Source organism: Ictidomys tridecemlineatus, chromosome 10 (genome assembly GCF_052094955.1).
Source record: "Ictidomys tridecemlineatus isolate mIctTri1 chromosome 10, mIctTri1.hap1, whole genome shotgun sequence".
NCBI lineage: Eukaryota > Metazoa > Chordata > Mammalia > Rodentia > Sciuridae > Ictidomys > Ictidomys tridecemlineatus.
Genome location: NC_135486.1, coordinates 100742944 through 100763368, shown reverse-complemented (window position 1 = coordinate 100763368; position 20425 = coordinate 100742944). Strand labels below are relative to the sequence as shown.

The following is a 20425-nucleotide window of genomic DNA, read 5'->3' as shown; positions in this document are numbered from 1 at the left end:
AGAGGTTAAGGGTTCTTGGATGGCTAAAGTCAGGGATACAGGTTCCCGGCGGAACCGGGTTGTATGCCCCCCTATTTGATGTTCAAACGAACCTGCATCGTGATAGAGCACTCTGGGAAACATCTGCACCATTACACAATAATTTACAGAGCTGTTAAATACCTGAGCTGAAATGCAAGGAGTTAACCCTGAGTCACATGCCCACCAGGTTCCATTTTCAGGGATAAGAAAGCCCTGTGTGGTGCTGATTTCTTTTATCTGGGTACATAAGTGTTGTTTGCTTTTAGGTGGGGACCCTAGACATAAACCTGCCCCGGTTACTTCTGGGAGGGTTAACTTAGGATTTTCACCCCAACTACAGGAGGAACTCTGTGCTTTTACTGTATAAGTCCCATTGATTGCTATCCCTTCATAGTAAGGGGGAGTAGTGGAGAGACAGAGCCAGCAAGATTGAGTGAGGTCTGGTTGTGTGGAGTTCAGTACCGCAAAGGCCCCTTCAATTAGCCCCCAGTAGGAGGGACTGGCTTCACCCTGGATTGGGGAAGTAGACGGGAGTGGAGTTTGGGTATTGGATGGTGGTGGGACCTTGGTTTTCGATGGGGTGGTAAATTGAGGCATGGGAGATTTGGGAGGCCTGATTCCTGGCTTAAGGAGATTGGGTCCTATGGCTGTGGGGTTTAATTGTCTTTTAAGCCGGATGGTGAACCAAAGACCAAAATCATACCCTGAAGTATAAAATCGCATCCCATAGGTGTTCCCTGAGATCCATGACTGGGTATAACCTTTTCCTTTAGGGGTGAAAGTTATATTTAGAGGGTTACATAGGGTATTGGAGTGACATCGGTTATTTAGAGCCAAAACTCCATCTTCTGGGTCTGGTCCAGGAGAGGGACAGCTCTCAGGGTTTATCCGGGTGCTATTTCTTCCCACCCGGATAAAACTGTCAGGAGAGTCTGGTTCCCACCAGGCTGCCCCTGTTTGTTCACATCCCCATGACTTGCAGTAAAAGTCGCTTTGCCCCCCGCATAACTGGGACTGTTCGTGGCTCCCATAGCCTGCAGGACAAACGTAGTAATCAAGGCTGGCTAACCTGCATCTGGCTTGTGGGGAACTGCAACCAAAGGTTCCTGAGTCTCTTGTGCCTGATGGGATTTTGGTGGGATCTTCTACGTCAGGGATATCCCAACTGGGGAGACCTATAGCAAGCTGACAAATATCCGGGTGAAGAGATGGCCACCAGGTCCATAAGGGGGCTGTATGCGAAATGGACCATACTTCTTGTCCAGTAGGATTTATGATCTGCCACCGTTGCTGAACAGGCTGATGGGGATTAGGACTGCTGGTGGCCAAGGGAAGAGTCCATAGCCCTATCCATATTGCAAATATGCAATTTGAAAGAGTTACCAGTCTTTTCCAGTCTCCAGCCAGAATCTGGACAGGGCGCAGGCTTGAGATGGGAGGCATGGATCCAGGAATCGATCCTGTCCACTTTCACCGCTGTAGGTGTTATAAGCAGCACCTGGTATGGTCCTTTCCAGCGGGGCTCCAGGGATGACACCTGATGTCACCTCACGTAGATGAAGTCTCCTACTTGATATCAGTGTGGAGTTCCTTCGTCTCTAGGTTGGTAAGCAGTGGCCAACTGTTTCCACAGGTATCACTGGGTTTTTTCAAGAGCTTTAAGTCTGTCAAGCAAGGGGATGTGAAAGGAATCATTAAGTCTCAGAGTTGGGGTTAGGTCCCTTACTGGAGGAGGGGCACCATAGAGCATTTCATAGGGGGTGAGGTTACACAAAGAAATGGAAGGACTATTTCTTGCACGAAACAGTGCATAAGGTAGGAGCATAGTCCAATCTTTTATGCAGGTCTCTAAGCTTAATTTCGTTAAGGTCTCTTTGATGGTTCTATTCATTCTTAACTTTGAGAGATGCTGTCCTTGGGGGTGGGAGGTTCCCTGGGGATGTGGCTCAGTGGTTAAGCACCTCTGGGTTCAATCCGCCACTATCATCCCCCTCAAAAGAAGAAAGGACAGTCAGAATTTAAGTCAGATCTAGACTAAGACTAAAACGATTTCAACATATTTCCACATCAAATGCAAGCCTTGAGGTCTGACTTCCTGGTTCAAATCCCTGATCTGACAGTTTAACTGGTGACAAGTTACTAAACATCCCTGACTTCTTGTCTATAAAATACAGTGGCTATGAAGATTAAGTAAGTTAATATATGTAAGGATCTTAGCAAATGCTTGCCATATTTTAAGTACCTGTCAGCAAGCAGTATTATGAAAGACAATTACAGTTGCCAGAGGGAAAAGAAAAATCTCACCTGGTGAAAACAAATAACATTCAGAGACTAAAATGAGATCTCTTTTGAACCACTGTGATATTATGCTCAGGGTAGGAAAGCATTTTCACTATTTTGTAAGTAGAATAACAAGTCCATGCAGGAAAGCGTGGTTTTCCATGAAACAAGGAGAAATTAAGAAAATAACCAGGTCTTACCATCCACGCTGTCAAAAAACAGTTGTGCCAGGAACTGAAGGAGGATTAGATGGCCAAGAGGATGAGTACTGTAGAATCTTGGCTGTGTGAAATCAACACAAGAAGTCACCTTTGATTCTTTTTGGTCTAACAGTGCATATCCAACAAATCCCATGGGCTATAACCTTAGAATTCATCTAGAATCTGACAAATTCTCATCTTTTCTCTGCCCACAGCCAACACTATCTCCTCTTTACATGTAAAACAATCTTCTTTTTCTTGTCTTCACACTATGATTACGGAAATCACACATTGGTGAAATGTAGTAGTTTGTAAAATACAAGGTGGTAGAAATGAGACAGACTATGAATAAGAATCATTGAGGCTGGTCTAAATATTAGGGCTGGTATCCCATATTATTTATTATAATGCACACGATGTTGACTTTATCCATAGTAGCTTAGTGTGTAATTACTTAGTTCCAGCCTTTGTCAGAATTTTAATTCAATATTAGTTAGCAAAGCACAGAGGAGCTTTTTAAGATAAAAATATATCATTCTGTGTGCTCTCCTTTTTTTCATTTAAAGTGACTTATTAAATTGCAAGGTTATTTAGAATTAACTTACGTATATGTCACTTTCACAAGTGCAATGTCAAGATATTGATTATGGTGCTTTCTTTTTATTTATTGAACAAACATTTCCATGGACCCCATCGTGTGTAATGTAGGATGTTATACACCAGGGAATCCAGTGAAGAGTTAGGAGCAAACTTGGTTCACTGCTATAACCAGCCCCTGCCTTCTCTCAGATCATACTCACTCTCATATCCTGGGCCATTCAACAAGTGTTATGGGTTTTATTGCCAAACTAGTGCTCAAATCTTTCAGTTTTCTCCAACCTCACTGACAAAACCCTAATATGAGCCACTATTAATCTTTTGTCTGGACTATTATGTTAGCTTCCTATATTGGTTTCTTTGCTTCCTACAATCTATTTTCCATACAACAGTCACCATAATCTTTCCCTAGTAAACTTTTAGGAACACATACAAGACCATAGTATTTCCTTAACTGAAATTCTTTATTGGTTTTTCATTGCACTTAAAAACAAAATTTACAAAGCCTGCGAGGCAATGGATACTGTCTCACCTTGTATTTCTACTTCCTCATCTTTTCCGTTTATACCCCATCCAACTCTACCCACTTCCCAAACTATGCTCCAGCCAGACAAGCCTGCTTTCAGGCCTCAGGCACTTTTGTTTGGAAAACTCCGCCAGAGCTTCTCATCCTCGCTTAACTCTCCATTTTTCTAAGTTTTTCCAGACCAACCTATCTGCTAAGCTTCCTTCTATATCCTTCTCATCATAAATGAAAGGAAGATATCCTTTCATCTATCTTATGGCACATCATCCATCACCGTGAACTTGTTTGTTAATCTATTTTCCTCCTTAGACCGCAAGCCTCCTCCTAAGGGTAGACATCACGTGTCCGGAGGTCGGCAAATGCAGCTTTCAATACTGGTTAGGAAATTAAATTACTGATTAGACAAACAAAGGAACGAATCAATAATGAACAAAAGGCATTCATTTGGCAAGTATTTTTAAAGGTTACTCTTTAAAAAACAAAACAAAACTGATTTCTTAAGCAGGAGACCCCGCGCCCAGGCGGGTCTTCCCCGCGGTGCCGCACCCTTAGCGCACCCTCCCCAGGCCGGTGCTCAGCAGCTCGCCCCCACTGCAGGCCGATCCCGGATCTCGCCCACCCAAGCGCCCAGGGTTCTGCGCCTCTCATGCTCAGACTCCTCCAAGTCCTCCCACAGACGCGCAGGGGTCACCCGCACGCCCAGAACCCGCGTTTCTTACCCAGCGCGGGGTACAAGACCCAGTCTACCGCGGAACCCGCCAAAATTAAAACTCGGGCCAGCCCCTGCTTCTGACGTCAGACGCATGCGGCTGCAGAACCGTACTGATTGGCTACGCTAGAGCTCTCCTAGGCGAATACCAGGGGAGCGAGCGAAACACGGCCCCTGCGCAGAGCAATCTGATTTGCTTACGTCACCGGGCGCCCTCTTTGTTGAGGGCACCGCAACTTCCGTGAAGTTCTTGGATGGACCCTGTAAAATAGAGTCTGACGCCCCCCAGCGTCAGGATGCCTTTACAGTATTTTTTTATACGCGGTCCAAACTCGTTTCTTCACCGTTTTAAGGACTGAATGATCCAGTTCGTCGCAACTGCATTTTCTCCTTTCCAGGAGGTGGAGGCTAAGAATTGCCACAGAGAAGCCCCGACATTTGCCAAACGCTTACTGCTGCGCTCAAAAATTTCCTGTGGGGTAAGTAGATATAGGTCAAAACAAGCTGGTTGATTATCTCACTTAGCTTTGCTGGCCTTATGTCCAGTTGATATTCGAACTCAACCTAAATAAAATAAATAACTTTTATTTTTAGGTTTCCTTTCACTATTTGTAAAATGAGGGAAAGGCTAGATGACATTCCTTGACTTACAAACCACTATTCCCAGATAGTTCTAGGTCCACAGATTTTGAGAATTGTAACAGGTGTCAGAGTTCACAATAACTTGGCAGGAAGCCATATTTTTCACAGAACACTCTGTAGTAAATTCAGACCTCTTGGTGTATTTACATTCTAAAAATAGTGTTCAGGGCTGGGGTTGTGTTTAGTCTCAGTGGTAGAGCACTTGCTTAGCATGTGTGAGGCACTGGGTTCGATTCTCAGCACCAAATTGTGGTATATATGTGTATTAAGAATTGTAATGCAAAAAAAAAAGCACATGCATAAAATAAAGTTCATCGACAACTAAAAACATTTTAAAAATAGTGTTTGTACATAATATTAAGAATACAGTTTTTAAGTGCAGACTTATCTTCTACATAAGTTCAAAGACTTCCGAGCAGACAAGTTTTTAATGGACCAAAATGATCATGTCTTTTTTTTCTCTTGAGGACACTACTCAGGCATGGTATTCCCCCAATGCATTTCATATAAGATGTTATTTTGTCCAATGCATCTACCTTCATTTTAGAACAATTAAAACCAGCTTTAAGATGACTGAAAAGCAAACAATCCCGACATCATCTACATGGATTTTTTTCCTCCGTGTATTAATGCTCCACTTATGAGCTCAACCTGGGAGCAATACCTTTTGAGAACTGTGAGTGCTGAAAATTTCACAGTATTGAAGAGACTACAAAAAATCAAATTGAAGAAAGGTGTTTAAATGTATCACTGCATCTAATTATAAAAGTTCATCGCTGATTTAGTTTTAGCCATCATGTAGAAATTCCTTGACAAATTCTGATTGGTAGTCTAGAGTTGGTTTCTTCACCTTGACTTTTAGGTCCCCTTTGCATCCCATGCTATACAAGGAGTAGGAAACAGTACCAATCTTTAAGCCCTCAAATCTTCCTGGAGTGAGGGAGCAAGCCATTCTTATGGGATTTAGAATAGTGGCAATTTTGAGGAAAGAGATGGGATTAATTTTGAGAAAAAATGAGAGCAGATTTAGGACCCATTGAAAGTGGGGATATTAAAGAAAGAGAGGGTGAGGATGACTGATAGATTTTGGATTTGTGCATCTGGGTGTTTTTTGAGGCAATGCAATGAAATAGGGGACACAGGAAAAATATAACATGTTTAGGGGAGTCAATAGATTCTGTTTTCAATTTCATAATGAGATATATCTAAGATACTGATTAAGAAAGGCCAAATAGTCAGCTTAATCTCCAGTCTGGGGTTCTTGGGAGAGGTTGATGTCTCCTTAGAATAAAAACAGAGGTCCATGAACAATAGTTTTGAGAATCATAAAAAAAATACCTAAAATGAGATCTAAACAGAGTCTATATTACAGGGGTTCTTAATCTTTTGGGGGGTATGTGATATCACAAACTCCTTTGAGAAAATACTGAAAGTGATTCTATTTTTCTTCTTGGAAAAATGTACACTCAGAATCTGAAGATTTTGCATACTTTTTCAGGGGTTCACATATTTTACTGAAGTTCATCCATAGACATCTCTCAGATTAAGAGCCTCAGGCGTAGAAGGTCAGAATCCTGGGGAGCACAAGAATTTGAGGGGCAAGAAGCAGAGGTAAATAGGAGCAGCCAAAGACAGAAACTGAGCAGGAGCAGCCAGAGGGATTAGGAAAGTGAATGATCCTATTTTGGGTGTGATGGTGCACGCTTGTAATCCTAGAAATTTGGGAGCTGATGCAGGAATATCAAGGCCAGCCTCAGCAACTTAGTGAGGACCTGTCTCAAAATAAAAAGGGTTGGGGATGTAGCTAAGTGGTAGAGTGCCTCTAGGTTCAACCTTCATTACTATAAAAGAGAAAAAACAAAAAAATTGAACTACTCTTATCCCAAGGCCAAAGGGCACCCTGACCATGTCCTTTACATGCCCTTGTTCTCTCCCATCCTTCTTCCAGCTGTACCCTTTCTCACAGGGAGATGAGCCCCACGACCAAGGGAATATACCACCAGGATCATGGGCAACCCCTTGTAATCAAAGCTCTATGTCATAGGCCCCTGGAATTTTCTAACCAATTGATCTAAGCCTGTGTCAAGGGCCTTACTTGGGCCTCAGCCTCTGGTTGTCCTTCCAAGGGCCAATCCTTTGTCTAAGATAGTGGCTGGGGTAGGGGTGCAGGAAGCTTGAATAGCAGGCTGGGTGTCTTGTTGCTTGTGAAAGAGGCAGAAAAAAAGGTTGGGAGGCCTAAGGCCCACTGTTCATGTGCCATAATTCAGTGTGAAACCCAAGGAGATGGTAAGTTTTAACCATAAATTTTCAAATGGTACACATAGAGTATATAGGCCTCAGTTTATATTCTTGCCCCCAGGTATTCCCAGTATAAGAGATGGGTCTGCAGAAAATGATGGCATAGAATTCCAAGAAAGGAGACTTTTAGGAAGGAAATGGCCATTGTCAGTGCTATAAAGCAGTGCTTCTTAAAGTCTGGTCCCTGGACCAGCAGCATCACTATTACCTGGGAACTCATTGGAAATCATATGCTTGCTGTTCCTGCAGTGATGACCTCCCCACGAGAACATGCCTCTCGCAAAAAAATCTCCTTCATCCCTCTCCAGAAGAGAAGAGGAAACACAAGAAGTGGTTCCTGGTGCAGAGCCCCAATTCCTATTTCATGGATGTGAAGTGCCCAGGATGCTATAAAATCACCACAGTTTTTAACCATGCACAAAGAATAGTTTTTTGTGTTGATTGCTCCACTGTTCTCTGCCAGCCTACAGGAAGAAAAGCAAGACTTACAGAAGGATGTTCCTTCAGGAAGAAACAGCACAAAAAGCAGCCTGAATCAAGATGAGTGGGAAAACATACCAATAAACATGTTTTAGATATTAAAAAAAAGAGAAAAAAAGAAATCACATGCTTGGGCCTCATATCCTATCTGTTGAATAAGAAATGCAAGATAAGACTGGACATTTCTCTGTTCAGCCTCTGTAATATCTTTCTATAGCACTGGTTAGAGTGTATCAGAATCACAGTGAGGACCTTTTAAAATATATCACAAAACAAGAAAGGGAAACAAAAGAGAAAGGTTAGTCTCCGAAGGACATAAATGCCATGAGTCCATTATGCTGCTGAAGTTCTCACTCACTGTGTCCAGTTACACAGGCTCTAGCTCATATCTCCTGAATCTTTTCTCTCTCCTACATCCTCCCTCTTTAGTCTCTCATCATCTTTCATCTTTAGCTTAGCTATTGCTGATCCATTTCCAGTCTCACACGATTCCTATCCATTTCTCTTGTTGCCTCCATTTATAAAACAATCTTGGCATTGCTTTTCCCTGAAAAAAATCTATCAATCACCTCTTAGTTCCTATAAATTTCAAACTTAGAGACTCAACTTCCACCCACTTTTTCAATAATCTGAACTCTTATCTTTCCCCACTACTCTTTTTTTCCAACTACACTGAACTATTCCTTCTTCCTCAAGTATTCCAGGCACTGGCATGCCTCAGAGCCATTGTACATGTAAATTCCTCTGCTTGGAATGATTTCAACCATTGGGTCAACATCAACTACTACCTGATCAGCTTCTACTCATCCATCTAAGCTCTGGCCAAGAATCCCTCCTCTGTGAAACTCCTCTTGATCCCCTGGACTAAACTTTCCTATTTGGTATTTCCTTGAGCTCTACACTGGTCTTGTTCATAGAACTTGCCATGGTGCTCCCTAATTGTTTGTATCTTTTTCTTCCTACTATAATGTGAGCATCTGGAGAGAAGGTAACCATGTCTTGCTCATCTTCCCACATCATCCTCTATTTTCTCTCACTGCTACTGTCTCTGGTGCACAATGTTTATGGAAAGGAAAAACGAAATAGCACATTTTTTTAACAAGTTACTGACCATTTGAGGACAATGTCTGGATTAGAAGATTTTAGGGAGGATCACATGAGAATATCCAGTACATTTTCACACAAAACAGCCATAATAGTACATTGCCTTATGTAGAAAAGTGTTAGGCAAACACGTGATTCCTATTCCAGGTTTTAACAGTGTAATATGGGAGATATGACAATGCATAAGAGGTAAATAACAACAGGTGACTACCAATTTTGCCAGAGGGGCAGGAACATATAGAGAAAAGGAGGCAGAAACATTAAAGGAAGTATGTAGAAACATTATCTGGAGGATGATAGACACAGGTCAAAACCTTTTTTATATATATATTTAGTTATACATGGATAAAATATCCTTATTTTATTTGTCTATTTTTTTAATGTGCTGCTGAGGATTGAACCCAGTGCCTCACACATGCTAGGCAAGTGCTCTATCACTGAGCAACAACCCTAGCCCCCAAAACTTTTACTTATACATAATAAAAAGACATGTTTGAGCAGATGGAAGAGGAAGGTGGATATACAGAAAAAAGATATGGCTAAGTACTGAGACTGCATGCAGCCTTGAAGATTGCATGATTTTAACTGCCACTTACAACTATGCAACTTTGGATAAGTTACTCCTCAGTGACTCCACTTACTTCTCTGTTCAGTAGGGATGGTAATTGTTATTTCATAGGACATTTGAAGATATTTAAATAGAAAAACTTGAAAATATACACAATGTGCCTGGTACATGGAAGCATTAAACGTGTACTAATTTATATTCTCATTATTCTGTAAGGAGATTAATCAGAAGATTAATCAGAAGGCTTCATCTTCTTAATCAGAAGATTAAGCCTATTAAAGATGGGTGCTCAGGAACTGAAATGCAAGACACTAGGGGCAGAGAACTTGTTAGAAGGTTGTGACAGTCACAACTATGAGAATACAGAAACAAATGGGGAGCAGGTGAAGGTAAACCTATCTGCTTTGGTAACTGACCAGAGGAAAGCACCTGTGATAGGAAAAGGAGAAGACAATGGCCAGGGTGTTACTACCTGGGAGACTGGCAGAACCATAGAAATACACTAGAAACCTAGAGAGGAGCTTGTTTTGGATAGGCAGAGATGTGGTGTGAATTTCAGCAGGGTCTTTAAATTTGTGACTGAAGCCAGGAGGATATATAGCCAATACCCCAAACTGTATTTGAAACCTTTTAAGTTTAACCTCTTAAACAGTTTGAGGTATTGGCTAGTGAACATAGTTGAGAGTTCTCTAAGTAGACAGTCTAGAAGTGTATTATCTTTGAGTATATTTACCTAATTAATGAGCCAAATAATTAAACCAGTTCTTCTGTCCTGACCCAGGAGGAGGGAATACTATTCAAAATGAGACCTATTAGAAGTAAGAGCCTAGATGCCCTGCATCCCTCACCTCCCTGTAGGCATCAGTTTATATCTACTTCACATCTCTTATCCTCTGTGGTATAGAATTTTCTACAGTCTTATCTCAAACCTGAATTTGTCCAGTGGACTGGACAAAGATGCTTTACTGAGAGAAATGCTATGCTTGCTCAGCAGAGACCCTCTACTTAGTGGCCTTTCTGAGAAAGAAGAAAACTAATCTCCTTAATTGTCATAACAGAATATTCTATTTGTTGCTCAAATAGATGTTTATTTCCCTTCAACCAATGCAGCAGTTACTTTAAACAACAGGGCAGAACCCTCTATCTTATGACTTCAACTGGTGTTTTGCAAAGGGAAACCAATAAAATGTCTAGTTGCCAGGTGTGATGGTGCATTTATAATACCAAGTTTCCAGTAGAGAGAGAGAGAGAGGGAGAGAGAGAGAGAGAGAGAGAGAGAGAGAGAGAGAGAGAGAGAGAGAGAGAGAAGGAGGAGGAGGAGGAGGAGGAGGAGGAGGAGGAGGAGGAGGAAGTTCAGTGTTTCAATTAATCCATAAGAATATTAAACATATTTCTTCCTTGGTTTTGCTGGATAAATAATTGTGTGTGTGTGTGTGTGTGTGATTGTGTGTGTATATGAGAGAGAGAGAGAGAGAGAGAGAGAGAGAGAGAGAGAGAGAGAGATGAAATAACTTTCACCCTTGATTATAGATCCATATATTTAAAAGACAAAATGGCTACAGAAAGTTCACTAAGAGTTCTGGAATCCATGCTTCTTGTATTATGTACTTCACATTTCTAATTACTTAGTTAAAAAAAATCAACAATGAAAAACATTTTCCTGAGAAGAGTACACAATTTATCTCAATAATTTTTAAGCCATGAACCATGTAAGTCAAAGGATGTCAAAGAAAATGCTAAGTTTATATTTCATCTGCCTTTCATAGCACAGTAATTTGGGTATTTTTTGTTGTTTCATTAAAGCATATGGAGATTGGTCCATATACTTGATTCCTGTTTCACTTAAAAGCTGCACTAGGTGTCATATCAGATTTCCACCACTGATTTAATGATGGCACAGTAAGTTTGATTTTGTATTAAAAATAATCCCAAGTTATCCCTTTCATTAGGGTCAAATGGAACTCTTAGCCAATCTTCACAACAATCTTGATTTTCTGATGCACACAATGAATTTTAGGATGTTCGTACTAAATAATCTTTTAGTTCAAAGTTATTTTTTTATTAAAATTGGTGTCAGTTTTTAGAACAGCTTTAGGATTATAGAAAAATTGAGTGGAATGAACAGAGAGTTCCATATAGCTGCTTCACACAGTTTCTACTATTATTAATATCTTGTAATAATAATACACGTGGGACATTTGTTATAACTGATAAACCAATATTGATACACTAACTATAGTCCATATGTTATGTTAGACTTCATATATTCATCATCACTGTATCATAAGAATACTTTCACTGCCCTAAATGTCTCCCAGCTTCACCTATTCAGCCTTTTCTCCTCCCAATCCTGGAAACCACTGATCTTTTTTCTCATTTCCATAATTTTGCTCAGACCAGAGTGTCATATAGTCGGAATTATAAGCTTATAGTTTTTTTTAAGACAGCTTCTTTCACTTAGCAGTTTGCACGTTAAGGTACCTGCTATCTCATTTCTTTTTTTTTAAATATTTTTTTAGTTGTAGTTGGACACAATAACTTTATTTTATTTATATGTGGTGCTGAGGATCAAACCCAGGGCCTTGCATGTGCGAGGCCAGCACTCTACCACTGATCCATAACCCCAGCCCCATCATTTCTTTTTATTATTGAATAATAGCTCATTGTATGGATGTGCCACTATTTGCTCATCCCTCCATATATTGAAGTTTATCATGGTTGCTTCCAAATTTTGGCAATTACAAATAAAGTGGCTATAAACATTCATGTACAGAATTTAGTGGCTGTAAGTTTTCAATTCATTTGGGTAAATACCAAGGAGAATAACTGTGTAAGGTAAGTCAGGTTTGTTTTGTAAGAAATTGCCAAACTGTCTTCTACAGTTGCTATACATTTTTCATTCCCATCAGCACTGAGAGTTCCAGTTGCTCCACATCCTCACCAGCATTTAGAGTTGTTAGTGTTTTGGATTTTAGCTATTCTAGTAACTGTGAAGTGGTATCTCATTGCTGATGTTTTTTATTTGTTTTTGTTTTTGTGGTACTAGAGATTAAACCTTGTGTCACTCTACGTGGAGCTACATCCCCAATTCTTTTTGTATTTTGAGACAAGGCTTCAAATAAGAAGTTTCTAGGGCTGCCTTCAAACTTCTGCTCCTCCTGCCTTTGCCTTCCAAATATCTGGGATTACAGGCATGTGCCACTGTGCCTGCCTCATTTGCAATTCTTCAATAACATGTGAGGTTGATATGCCTGTTTTCCAGCTCTATATCTTGTTTGGTGAGATATCTGTTCATATCTTTTGCCTGTTTTAAGATTTGACTGTTTTCTAAATTTTAAGGGTTCACTGTATATTGTAGATAGCAGCTCTTTATGGAAATGTGTTCACTAAAGACTTTCTTTCAGTCTGTGACTTTTTAAAAATAATCTTTTTTAATCCATTTATTTATTTATTTATTTATTTATTTATTTATTTATTTATTTTTATGTGGTGTTGAGGATTGAACCCAGTGTCATGGTAGACAAGCACACTATCACTGAGCTACAAACTCCAGCCCCAACTTTAATTTTTACGAAAAATGTAAGGTCTATGTCTAGATTCTTCCTCTTCTTTGCCTCCTCCTCTTTTTTTGCATGCATATGAACAGTTGTGCCAGACACATTTATTGAAACAAAATTCTTCATTGAATTTCACTTATTCCTTTTTCAAAAATTAATTGATTATATTTGTGTGAATCCATTTTTGGGCTTTCTGTTCCATTGATCAATTGGTCTGGGTTTTTTTTTTGTTGTTGTTGTTGTTGTTTGTTTGTTTTTTGTTCTTTTGTTTTGCAGTGTGAGAGATCAAATTTGGGGTGATACACATACTAAGCAAGTGCTATATCCTCAGTTCCTCTTCTGTTTTTATGCCAACATCACACCATCTTGGTTACTATAGCTTTCTAGTAAGTCTTGAGGTCAGTAGTATCAGTGTTTTTACTTTATTCCTCTTCAATACTGCATTAGCCATACTCTTCTCTTTCCCTATAAAATTTAGCTTGTTAATATCCATAAAATAACTTGTTGGGACTTTTAATAGAGATTACATTGAATCTACACATCAAATTGGAAGAACTGACATTTTTAGAATATTGAGTCTTCCTGTGCATGAATATGATCTCTCTTCATTTATTAGATTTTTTTCCATCACAGTTTTATGGCTTTCCTCATAGGTTTTTTGTATATCTTACTAGGTTTATACCTACATCTTCCATTGTGTGTGTGTGTGTGTGTGTGTGTGTGTGTGTGTGTGTGCTCGCGCTAATGTAAGTGGTACTGTGTTTCTAAATTTCAAATGAGCATTCCTCATTGCTGGTATGCTAAAATTGGTAATTTGTCTCTGCTTTCTTAATCTGGCTATAGGTTTACCAATTTTATTGATTATTTCAAAGAACCAGACAGGTTTTATCAATTTTCCTCTGATGATTTCCTAGTTTCAATTTCATTGCTTTCTACTTTTTTCCCTCCTCAGGGAGAGAAGCTGAAAGCTAAGGGTTTTCACCTACTTGTCCTGCACTGAATTGAGGGAAAGTATTATGGTAACTGAGTGTAATTTTTGCTATAATTTTTTTCTTTTCTTCTGCTTATTTTGCATTTAATTTATTATTTTTTTAGTCTCCTAAGTGGAAACTTACTGATTTTACATACTTATTCTTTTCTATATGCCCAATCAATGCTACAAATTTCCCTGTCAGCACTACTTTCTCTGTGTATCTTGAATTTTGACAAAGTGTACTTTCATCTAGTTTAAAATATTTTAAAATTTCACAAGGTAAAATGGGGGCATGCCTGTAATCTCAGTAATTTAGAAGGCTGAGGCTGGAGTATCACAAGTTAGAGGCCAGCCTCAGCATCTTAGTAAGACCCTTAGCAACTTAGTGAGAACTGTCTTAAAGTAAAAAATAAAAAAGGACTGAGGGTGTAGCTCAGTAGAAAAGTACCCCTGCTTTCAAATCCCCAATAGCAGAAAAAAAAATAATTGATTTCAGTTTAGACTTTTTGTGTTGTTTTGGAGATGAGTGATGACTTCCAAGTTCCTCACATGCCAAACTGGATCAAAGTTATTTTAAATATAATAGTTGATGATTTAATATTATTAAATGATTTAGTTATCTGATTTTCATTAGTTCATTAATATTTCTTAGTTCCTATATTTCTATTGTTTCCATTTAACAAGACTTAAGAATATAGCAAGGTATGCTTAAAAAAGGGACCAAGAGCCTGATGCAGTAGCACATGCCTGTAATCCCAGAAGCTTGAAAGGTTAAGGCAGAAGCATGTTCAAAGCCAAGCTCAGCAACTTAGCGAGGCCCTGAGCAACTCAGGAAGACCCTGTCACTAAATAAAATATTAAAAGGGATGAGAATGAGGCTCAGTGGTTAAACACTCCTGGGTTCAATCCCGGTATTAAAAGAAAAGAAAAGAAAAGAAAGAAAGTAAGAAAAAGAAAATGGGCCATAATGCCTATAAGGGAGATGATGGCATCATCAAGATGGCAGCATAGGAAGCCTCAAGCCCTCCCTTCCCCCAGAGAGATGATGACTTAACAATATATATATCAATTCCTTTTGTGAGAAATCAAGAAGATAGTTAAGATGTTCTTATACCTGAAGTGAGTATAAAACAAACATGTAGGCAAATTTGTGGCACTCTATTGTTAGACGGAGTACCTCCCCCTGACTTAGTATAACATGATCAAGAGAAAACTCCCAGCTTCTGAGTTCTCCCTGGGGTGGCAAAGACGAGACTGAATACACCCAATGTGCAAACTTTCCAAAGGTTTGCCTGAGGGACTGGTTTCTATCTTGTCTCAAGCCCAATACTGAGAGTGGTAGAGGGCAGGACTGGATGGACAAGGATAGAACACACAGGACATATAACACGACAGGTGGCTGAGAACTTCTGAGAACAAAGAAGATCTGGATTAACATACACTCAGTTAGCATAGTACTTTCCCCCAATTCAGTGCAAGACAAGTAGGTGAAAACCCTTAGCTCTCAGCTTCTCTCCTTGAGGAGGGAAAAAAAGTGGAGCATGCATTCAGTTTTTAGTTAGAGCTGCCCAAGAGACTAGTTTTTGTCTTGCCTGGTCAGAGTGCTGTACAGAAACTTGTATACTACAGATGGGGGTGGGGGTGGAGTGGGGTTCTAACAATGAGAGTTGAGTGGCTTGCTGCTGCTGTAGAGGATCTATATCACAGTAGACACAGGCCACTACATGTTGGGAGCCCCTCCCTTGGGAAGAGAAGAGTGAAGCACGTGTCCATTGTTCCATCTTTACTATCATATGATCTAGTTCTCTTGTGAATAGGTAGTTATAAGAGAGAGTTGTACTCCCATATTCATTATAGCATCACTCATAGTAGCTGAGAGGTAAAACACCTGAATGTCCATCAGTAAATGAATAGATAATGAAAATGTGATGTACATATACAAAGAAATATTACGCAACCTTAAGAAGAAAATCCTGCTATATATAACAACATGGATGAACTTTGAGGACATTGCTAAGTGAAATAAGCCAATCACAGAGCAACAAATACTGCATGATACTCTTATGTAAAGTATTTACAATAATCAAAATCGTAATCAAAATCATAGACACAGAAGGTAGAATGGTGGTTGCCAGAGGCTGGGACAGGGGAAAATGGGAATTGTTGTTTATAGGTACAGAGTATTAGTCATGCAACATAAAAAGTTCTAGAGATATTCTGACAGTAATGTGCCTATAGTTAACAATACTTAGAAATTTGTTAAGGGTAGACACCATTCTTTGTGTTTTTATCCCCCCCCACAAGATTTCTATGAGGAGTAATTAACTGTTAATATGGAACAAAGTGTTTGAAGAGATATAAGAATAAATAAATTAGATAAGACATACACAGAGCTTATATGTTGTTTACTAAACTGGTTGATTCCCTTAAAACAGCCTTAATTTTTTTTAATATACAATGCATTATTTATTACAGTCACTATTTGTGTCATATATCACTAAAGCTTATTCCTCAAAATTGGAATTTTGTTCCCTGTGATCAACATCTCCATTTTCCCTACCTAACCCCCTCCCCATCCACTAGTAACCACCATTCTATTCTCAACTTTCAAGAGTTCAACTTTATAGATTTCACATATAAGTAATACCATATGGTATTTGTTTTTCTGTGTCTGGCTTATTTCAATTAACATAACGTCATCCAGGTTCATCCATGTTATTACAAATGACAGGTCTTCCCTCTTTTTAAAGGCTGAATAGTATTTTCATTGTGTATATACACCACATTTTCTTTATTCATTCATCTAATGAGGGACACCTAGGGTGCTTCAATGTCTTAGCTACTATGAATAATGCTGTAATGAACACAGGATACAGATAACTCTTCAACGACCTTAATTTAAAGCAACCATAAGAACTTGCCTTCATTTGTAATACTTTTAGTTATCAAGCAAATGATTTAGTCACAAGCTTAATAAGCTCATTCATATGGTTATTTTGGAGTTTAGATCTCCTGAATATCTATATTTGAACAAAGTAAAAGAATATCCACAATAACTTAAACATGAAACCATTTTGTTTTCTTTTCTATTTAGGATTATATTGAAATCTATTTTATCCAGTATAAAAGGATAAAAACATTTATATTATAAACTATAAAGAAGTAAAGAAAAATTTCATTATAATTTTAGAAATGTCTCTAACAAACATTCTCCCTGGGATGTACGTATGATAATCTTTTAATCTAGATTAATAAGGTGTACAGTGTATTCTTATACTCTTGGCATGAAGATAACTGTAATTTGCATAATATGTTCTTTTGGCATGAATTAACTATTGATTCATATTTAAATATGCATAAATGCATATACATATGTGTGTAATCAAGTTTGTCTAGGAGATATCTTATGATAAATACAAAGGAGATCTTTTAGTTTTCTCTTAAATGTTTTAGGAACTGGATACATAAAGATATTGTTAACTTCTATGGCTTGTCCAGTACTAGTTAGTAAACTACAGGTCTAAAATAAGGTAAATCCCTATCTGTTCACCTTCTTAGTAAGAATAACTCTCTAATTCAATCATGTGTTGGTCTCAACAAAAGGATCTTGCTCATCTCCATCAAATTAATAAAATATATCTTACTAAGTAAGCTTATATTAAGCTAAATGAGCTTAATACAGAAAATGCATACTATGAAATCAATCAATATATGAACAATGTAAAAGATTCATAAACAAAATTTTATTTTTCAATAACTACTTCTTGTGATTATGAAATTTAACACTGTGAATGATAAGAAATCTAGTGAACTTAATCCCAGTGACTCAGGAGGCTGAGGCAAGAGGATGGCAAATTCTAGGCTAGACTATGAATCTTAGTGAGACCATCTCAAAAAAAAAGTGGGGTTAGGGGAAGTGGGGCATGATGTAGCTTAGTGCTAGAGTGACCCTTAATTCCATCCCAAGTTTCCTTTTCTAACACATATGGAGAGAGAAAAAAGACAAATCCAAGGAGCTTAAGGTCATGTAGGCCAACATTTTTTGACTTGTCCTAATATTAACTGAAAGCTCACCATACTAGATAAAAAGTGGTATGTCACAACTTTGGCTACAATAAAACTACAACATATACAAAAACACATAAACCCAGAAGATCCAGTTGTGTTCTCTTAGAACTGATACATCTTTTTTTTCCCTCCTAAAACAAGCATAATGAGGCAAAATGTTTGAGTGAAAACAAATAAGACAAGAGTACAAGTCTTAGAGGAAAAAGCTGACATTTACCAACAGTTTGGGGGAAGGTGAAACATCAACACTTAAATGATGCAGTCCATCACATGAATCTGTAATGTATCTATGTCAGGCAGAACTTCTCCACACTTGGGACAGGAATGAATTGGAATACTCTTGTGATTGCTCTTGCCGCCAGTTCCTATCCTCAGCTCCTGGGAATAAGCAGGAAATGAAAAGTTTCATTAGTTACACCTTGAAAAGAACTTCTGCTTGATTTTAATAACTTGGTTAATTTGGTCATCTGTTAAACTTGATAATCAATACCCAGTGGGATACCATTCCCAGTCCTTTTTATTTTTTTAAATTCAAGACAGGGTCTTGCTGAGTTACTGAGGGTCTGGCTAAGTTGCTGAGGACTGGCTTTGAACTTAGGATCCTCCTGCCTCAGCCTCCAAAGTAGTTAGGATTACAGGTGTACATCACCACACTCTTTAATGGAAGACATCATTGTATGCACAGAGCAATCTCCACAGATAGTATCTGCTACTTTTATATTTTCCAGGATTTAAACTGTATTCCAGGTGTGAATATTTGTAAAGACATAGTTTCAGTTCTAGGTACAGGACAATATAGGTTCTGGATAGAAGCAAAAGAGGGAGAGAATAGGAAGGAAGGAATCATGAGAGTATGGGAGGGGTCTCCTGCAACAGTATGCACCTTTTTAGAAGCAAAACACTCACTCCCATTTATTCAGCAGATACTTGTAAACCCTCACGGATGTGCAGGGTACTGACAAGGTGGGGAAGCCAGGTAAGAGAAGGGGCAGTGGTGGTGTGGAACGGGGAGAGTGTTAGGCACTGTGGGGTTGGGTAGGAGTAAGAAGAGCTGGGGATGTGGCTCAAGCGGTAGCGTGCTTGCCTGGCATGCATGTGGTCCGGGTTTGATCCTCAGCACCACATACAAACAAAGATGTTGTGTCCGCCGAAAACTAAAAAATAAATATTAAAAAATTCTCTCTCTCTCTCTCTCCCTCCCTCCCTCCCTCTCTCCCTCTCCCTCCCTCCCTCCCTCCCTCCCTCCCTCACCCCCTCTCTTAAAAAAAAAAAAAGAAAGGCCTCCTGGATGAGTAACCTATGAGAAGAGCCTTGGAAAGAATATGAATTGCCCAAGGAAAGTCAGTGAAGAGAAACAACTGAAGAATGAATCCTGTTATTGCCCCCATTTCTGAGTTAGGTTGAGGTTGAAACCTAAATCAGAGAATGTTTGAAACAAGCTCTTATTCTGGGGAGGTCCTAGATCAATACAAACTATGATCATTGCTGAGATTTACTTCTGTCTCCTGGGCATCTCTCAGGCCTGACCTTTCTGGACCAGAGCAAAGCATTTTATATTTTTAGAGTCTCAGCCCATACTTTGGTTCATCCCCAAAACTTTGTTTTTGGATCTTTACCATTATTATTTGCTTCAAAATACATTACTGAGTTCAATAACATGTAAGACTTTCAGACAAAAATTAAACTTAAGAAACTTTCTGTTTTTTTTACATTTTTTCAGTGCTGAGACCCAGACCCAGGTCTTTGCATACTGGGCAAGTGCTTTACTAGTGAACTACATACCCAGCTCAAGAAGCATATTTTACTATTGTATTCATCATAAAGTATGATTTTTGAAGCAGGGCTTTCTAATTGTCTCAGTGCTTGAGATTAAGGATCAACAAACTTCTGTAAAGGACCAAAGAGGAAATATTATATAGGCCTTGCAAATCATCAATAAAATCTCTGCCACTGCAGCATGAAAGCAGCCAAAGACAGGATGCAAACAAAAGGGCATGATTACATCCCCAATTAAATATATTTGTGAAAACACATGAAAGGGGGCTGGGGATGTGGCTCAAGTGGTAGTGCGTTTGCCTGGCATGTGTGGGATGCTGGGTTTGATCCTCGGCACCACATAAAAATTAAAAAAAAAAATTAAGATGTTGTGTCCACTGAAAACTGAAAAAAAATATTAAAAAATTCTCTCTCTCTCTTTAAAAGGAAAAAAAAAAGATGACAAGCCAGATTTGGCCTGTGGGTTGTAATTTGCCATTGGCATTGTTGGTTCTGCATTGTTGTCTCCATGTGTGCTTTTTTTGGTGCTATAGCAGCCTGCTCAAGGTTCCCTCTGCCTCCTGCCTCTCCAATCCATAAAAAGCTTAGTCAGTTTCCCTCCCCCCCCTTTTTTTTGAGAGAGAGAG

The 20425-nt window shown here is 39.0% G+C and overlaps 3 protein-coding genes across 3 annotated transcripts in view; 1 reads left to right on the top strand and 2 right to left on the bottom strand.

Annotated features, from left to right (window-relative positions):
• Window positions 1-1464, bottom strand: part of LOC101955652 (protein MCM10 homolog) — a 40599-nt gene extending 39135 nt beyond the window's left edge. The window contains 1 exon segment of the mRNA XM_078024700.1: window positions 351-1464. Coding sequence (XP_077880826.1) covers window positions 351-1464 — 1114 coding nt within the window.
• Window positions 1-20425, bottom strand: part of LOC101956249 (optineurin) — a 58502-nt gene that overhangs the window by 937 nt on the left and 37140 nt on the right. Inside the window, 4 exon segments of the mRNA XM_078023535.1 lie at window positions 1405-1685; window positions 2502-4805; window positions 7482-18366; window positions 18368-18401. Of these exon segments, the coding sequence (XP_077879661.1) occupies window positions 18273-18366; window positions 18368-18401 (128 nt within the window). The 3' untranslated portion in view covers window positions 1405-1685; window positions 2502-4805; window positions 7482-18272.
• LOC101955947 (small ribosomal subunit protein eS27-like) lies at window positions 7638-7875 on the top strand. Its single transcript, XM_078023534.1, has one exon. It carries the CDS (start codon window positions 7638-7640, stop codon window positions 7815-7817), a length of 180 nt encoding a protein of 59 aa, XP_077879660.1. The 3' UTR covers window positions 7818-7875.

Bases quoted from the DNA above. Each gene is read 5' to 3' on its own strand.
- LOC101955947 (XM_078023534.1), top strand. From the start codon at position 7,638: ATGGATGTGAAGTGCCCAGGATGCTATAAAATCACCACAGTTTTTAAC.